The 6,000-nt window shown below is 50.8% G+C and overlaps 1 protein-coding gene across 1 annotated transcript in view; it reads right to left on the reverse strand.

Moving 5' to 3' along the window:
• LOC128636603 (uncharacterized) overlaps positions 1-6,000 on the reverse strand; it is a 263,930-nt gene that overhangs the window by 237,134 nt on the left and 20,796 nt on the right. Inside the window, 1 exon segment of the mRNA XM_053689596.1 lies at positions 2,133-2,214. Coding sequence (XP_053545571.1) covers positions 2,133-2,214 — 82 coding nt within the window.

Below are 6,000 nucleotides of genomic sequence, written 5' to 3' on the forward strand. Positions count from 1 at the left end.
CACACAGGCACCATCTTTATATACACAGAATGCAGCATTATTATTATGTGACAGTGTATCTAGCGCAGGATTCTCACCCAGGCACCATCTTTATATACACAGAATGCAGCATTATTATTATTATGTGACAGTGTATCTAGTGCAGGATTCTCACACAGGCACCATCTTTATATACACAGAATGCAGCATTATTATTATGTGACAGTGTATCTAGTGCAGGACTCTCACGCAGGCACCATCTTTATATTCACAGAATGCAGCATTATTATTATGTGACAGTGTATCTAGCGCAGGATTCTCACACAGGCACCATCTTTATTTACACAGAATGCCGCATTATTATTATGTGACACTGTATCTAGTGCAGGATTCTCACCCAGGTACCATCTCTATATACACAGAATACAGCATTATTATTATGTGACAGTGTATCTAGTGCAGGATTCTCAAACAGGCACCATCTTTATGTACACAGAATGCAGCACTATTATTATGTGACTGTTTATCTAGCGCAGGATTCTCACACAGGCACCATCTTTATATACACAGAATGCAGCATTATTATTATGTGACAGTTTATCTAGTGCAGGATTCTGACCCAGGCACCATCTTTATATACACAGAATGCAGCATTATTATTATGTGACAGTATATCTAGCACAGGATTCTCACACAGGCACCATCTTTATATACACAGAATGCAGCATTATTATTATGTGACAGTGTATCTAGCGCAGGACTCTCACACAGGCACCATCTTTATATACACAGAATGCAGCATTATTATTATGTGACAGTGTATCTAGCGCAGGATTCTCACACAGGCACCATCTTTATATACACAGAATGCAGCATTATTATTATGTGACAGTGTATCTAGTGCAGGATTCTCACACAGGGACCATCTTTATATACACAGAATGCAGCATTATTGTTATGTGACAGTGTATCTAGCGCAGGATTCTCACACAGGCACCATCTTTATATACACAGAATGCAGCATTATTATTATGTGACAGTGTATCTAGCGCAGGATTCTCACACAGGCTCCATCTTTATATACACAGAATGCAGCATTATTATTATGTGACAGTGTATCTAGTGCAGGATTCTCACACAGGCACCATGTTTATATACACAGAATGCAGCATTATTATTATGTGACAGTGTATCTAGTGCAGGATTCTCACACAGGCACCATCTTTATATTCACAAAATGCAGCATTATTATTATGTGACAGTGTATCTAGTGCATGATTCTCACACAGGCACCATCTTTATATACACAGAATTCAGCATTATTATTATGTGACAGTATCTAGCGCAGGATTCTCACACAGGCACCATCTTTATATACACAGAATGCAGCATTATTATTATGTGACAGTGTATCTAGTGCAGGATTTTCACCCAGGCACCATCTTTATATACACAGAATGCAGCATTATTATTATGTGACAGTGTATCTAGCACAGGATTCTCACACAGGCACCATCTTTATATACACAGGCAGCATTATTATTATGTGACAGTGTATCTAGCGCAGGATTCTCACCCAGGCACCTTCTTTATATACACAGAATGCAGCATTATTATTATGTGACAGTGTATCTAGTGCAGGATTCTCACACAGGCACCATCTTTATATACACAGAATGCAGCATTATTATTATGTGACAGTGTATCTAGTGCAGGATTCTCACACAGGCACCATCTTTATATACACAGAATGCAGCATTATTATTATGTGACAGTGTATCTAGCGCAGGATTCTCACCCAGGCACCATCTTTATATACACAGAATGCAGCATTATTATTATGTGACAGTGTATCTAGCGCAGGATTCTCACACAGGCACCATCTTTATATACACAGGCAGCATTATTATTATGTGACAGTGTATCTAGTGTGTAAGTGCAGGGCCTTAGATCAGCCTGGAGCGTCTTAAGGGTTAAGGTTGCAGGGAGGAGGAGTGTGTGTGGAGCTGTAGGTTAGATTGCAACAGTGTTGCAGATCTAAGGGAGGGGTTTCTACTCACAGATAAGAAGGGGATTCTGGGAGTTTGAGGCCCTCTTTCTGTTCAGAAACATCTGGAATCTTCATCTTCACTCAGCTGAGAGAATTTCTTTGCTTCATCATGGACAGGTCTCGCAGGTCTTCTCTTCCTCCATTGCGGTTCAGGGATGAGGCTTCATCTTCAGGGAGAAGGACGCCTGTGGATAGGGAAAAAGAGATAAGTGATCAGGACATTGTGCCCCCTTCTCCTAGGCCTCAGGGCTCATCTCTGAGGCTAGGCCATCATTCCCTCCAGGCCCATTTACCCACTAGTGTTAGTAGGGTGGGAGTTTCCCAGGCAGGAGGGAGTGGATTAAGGGGTAGACCATTAGAGGAGGCTGGGGGGTCAGGATTAGTCAGGGTAGGCCCGAGTGGTAAGGGTCCTTCATTTTGGCCTAGCACCTCTAGGGACGCCTCTGGGGTTTGTGGAGCAGGCCCCAGTGGTGCAGATCAGGCAGTAGCCGTTTTAGGGTTGCAGGAGGGACAGCTGGCGGCCGTTTGGTCTCTGATGCAGTCCCTCACTGCTGTACTAGGCCCGGTATTTTCTGGATCCGGTCCCGCATCCGGCACGGGGCCTACTCAGGTGCCTGTGCCCGAATCAGGGCACAGGGTGTCGATGGGGGCGTATTGCCCCTGGCAAGGCCGCAACACGTGGAGATCGTCTGTGAGGGTAGGCCCGATTTGCGGCCTACCTCGCAGATGGCGCCAGAGCCTACCACCACACCACTTAATCAGAAGACACCCGGGGCCGCATCCAGACATGTTGTGGTATCGGATGGGCCCAGGGTGGATCCTGTGGCCGGACAGCCTTCAGATGTGCCCCAATCTGTGGCGCTCGCATGCGGTGGTGGGCCTGATCTTGGGCCTACCCCGCATGCCGCGCCCGTTCCGACCGCCACACCTCTGGCTCAAGTGGGACTACCCGGCCCTCCCGGCCCTCACCCACAACAGCGTGGCCCAGCGGTCGGGCAGCATCCGGCACTCACGTCAGCCGCTGATGCGTTGTATTCCTCCATGCCGGTCCCGGTTGTGGCCCGCCCACTTCCGGTCACGTGGCGGGCGGAACTTCCGGTCGGGGCCTGGCCAGAGGACATGTCGGCTTGGCCCGGAGAGGCGCAAAGAGAAGCGCTCTCTCCGCATCCCTATCTCCTCAAGGTAGGAGAGGGGTGCCGGCCGGGGGGAGGGGGGGGCAGATTAGGGTGGTAATGGAGAGACATCAGAGGGTTTTGCGCATGCGGAGTGGGTCCCTACAAACAATCTACTTGGGGGGGAACCGCACAATGAGCCCTGGGGCACATGGCCCAAGGGACAATACATTACATTTGTAAAACCCAGGAACTGGGCCCAGGATGTTTAACGTAGATCAATCATTTCCAATGCATGATGTTACTATGCAGGGTCATGAGGAATGCATGTGGGGGCCAGGGGACACTGCAGGCAGGGGGTTTGTGCAGCAGAGTCAGTCTGGGGGGCAGATGGGTGCGCCTACTGCGCAGCAGCCTGTGTATGAGTGTGGCGTGCGTGGTCCCTCCTTCCCTCAGGTGGCTGGTACTCCTCTCTTATCTTTGTTTCCCCAGATGGACACTCAGGAGCGGCCTCGATCCAGGCTTGGTGGAGCGGTGCTGCCTGCAGCAGGACAGGTTCCAGCGGACGGCGCAGGGACATCGTCGGCGGGGCAGCTGCAGCCTGTGGAGGGTGAGCAATCTGGGGGGGCTGGGTCGCAGGATGAGAGTGACTCTAGTTCGCCAGGGTCTAGCTCATAGAGTGAGGGGGCCTTGGGTTTTCATAAAAAAGGAGAGAAGAGGATGTACAGGATGCTCAGGACGCTAGTGTCAGATAGGGGTAGGGCCCGCAGGCGTGAAAGTAGGGGCGCTAGCGGCGTAGCTGTGAGCGCCAGCCAGGGCTCGGTGGTACCCGCCACCGTGCCGCAGGGCGGCGGTTTAGTGTTGCGAATAAGCGAAAGTCAGCGCTTGAGGGAGACTCATTTTCTTTCACCATGCATTCACTATTTGAGCATCTCAAATCGAAGATGGTGAAAAAAATACAGGCTAGGAAGTATGTGAATATTTTTGAGCTGTCAGCGGAGGCTCAAAAGCAGAAGGAGAGGGCCGAGGACGGGACAGGGCCGAAAAAGCTCAAGAGGCCCGACTCCTACGAGGAATGGGTGAGCTGCTTTCGTGTGCTGGCCTCCTGCTACTTGGCGAGGTGGCCGGACCAGGGGGCGGATATCTTGAAATATCAGGATACCATAGAAAGAGTTTACAAATGCCATAAGGAAGGAGCATGGAGGGACTATGACATGGGGTATCGCAGGAAAATGGCGGCTAACCCTTCCCTCTTATTCGGAGCTATTGAGATGTCCTTATGGTCTAAGCTGGGGCCGGAGGTGACGCCATCACCTCCCCCTGCAGCAAGCAACCAGCCCTTTCGGTCGGGACTTAGGGCCCGAAGAAAGGGATGGGAGTGTTGGAAGTATCAAGAAAAGGCGTGCGACAGAGGGAGCGCGTGTTCCTTTCATCACGTCTGTCGATACTGCGGGGGGCAGGACCCGGGTACCGAGTGCTCTAAAAAACACGACCAGGCAGGAGAGCGTGGGGGAGGTAAGCCTGCCTCCACTGGGAAGAGCGGCCACCCCAGTGAGGGTGGGCGCCCTTGAACCATGGCTTGCGAGGTATCCGAACCAGGCAGTAGCAGGCTTGCTGCTGTCTGGTCTAAAGGTGGGTTTCCTTATCCCGGTGGGGGGCCGGGTGGAAGGTTCGAGGGTGCATCGCAATTTAAAATCCGCCTACCAGCTGCCTGAAGTGGTAAATGAAAAGTTGGATAAGGAGGTCCGCCTGGGGCGCATGGCGGGCCCGTTCCCGCAGCCACCTATCAAGGGTTTGGTTGTGTCCCCGTTAGGGGTAATCCCAAAAAAGGGAAAAGGGAAAATTTCGCTTGATTCAACACCTTTCGTATCCGAAAGGGAGGTCAGTGAATGATGCCATTCCACCAGAGCTGTGCTCGGTTCAATATCAATCGTTTGAATCGGCGGTGGACATTGTCCGGAGGGCAGGGGTGGGAGCGCTGATGGCGAAGTTGGACATAGAGTCAGCTTTCAGGCTCCTTCCCATCAACCCAGAGTCGTTTTGACTAATGGCTGCCGCTTCGTGGGGGATTACTACGTGGACAAGTGCCTCCCTATGGGCTGATCGATTTCATGCTCCTATTTTGAGGCATTTAGTTCATTCCTCCATTGGGCCGTATCCCAATACACTGATTCAGGCAACATCGCCCATTATCTGGACGATTTCCTGCTGGTGGGGGCACCAAATTCTACGCAGTGCGGGGAATTAATGCGCGGCATGGTGCACCTCATGAGCGTGTTCGGTGTACCGCTGGAAATCGAAATAGACTCTGTAGCGGAGCGTTGTCGGTTGCCTGCGGACAAGTTGGAAAGGTTAGCAGCTGTAGTCAAAAGGACTATGTGGGCAAATTCTATCTCTGTGAAGGAATTACAGGCCCTCTTGGGCCTGTTGAACTTTGCTGGGAGGGTCATTCCCATGGGGCGTGTGTTCAAACGGATGTTGGAAGCATGTTTGGGGGGCTCCAAGCCACAGTCAGCGAGAATCCACATCTCGGAGGAGATGAAGGAGGATCTAGCGGTGTGGGAACTGTTCCTGGCCAAATTCAATGGCATATGTATTTGGCAGAGACCGCCTTAATCCAATCAGTTGCTCCACCTGTATACAGATGCAGCAGGTTCTGGAGGGTACGGGGCGATGTTGGTAGCGGACTGGAGTGCGGAAGCTTGGCCCGGGGAGTGGGTCCAAGCTGGGCTGACCAGGAATCTGTGCTTCCTGGAGCTCTTCCCTATCATTGTGGCGATTGAGCTGTGGGCTAATCGGTTATCCAACAGGGTGGGGGTCTTCTGGTGTGATAATCAGAGTGTAGTTTATTCGATAAAT

Source organism: Bombina bombina, chromosome 7 (assembly GCF_027579735.1).
Source record: "Bombina bombina isolate aBomBom1 chromosome 7, aBomBom1.pri, whole genome shotgun sequence".
In the NCBI taxonomy this organism is placed as follows: Eukaryota; Metazoa; Chordata; class Amphibia; order Anura; family Bombinatoridae; genus Bombina; species Bombina bombina.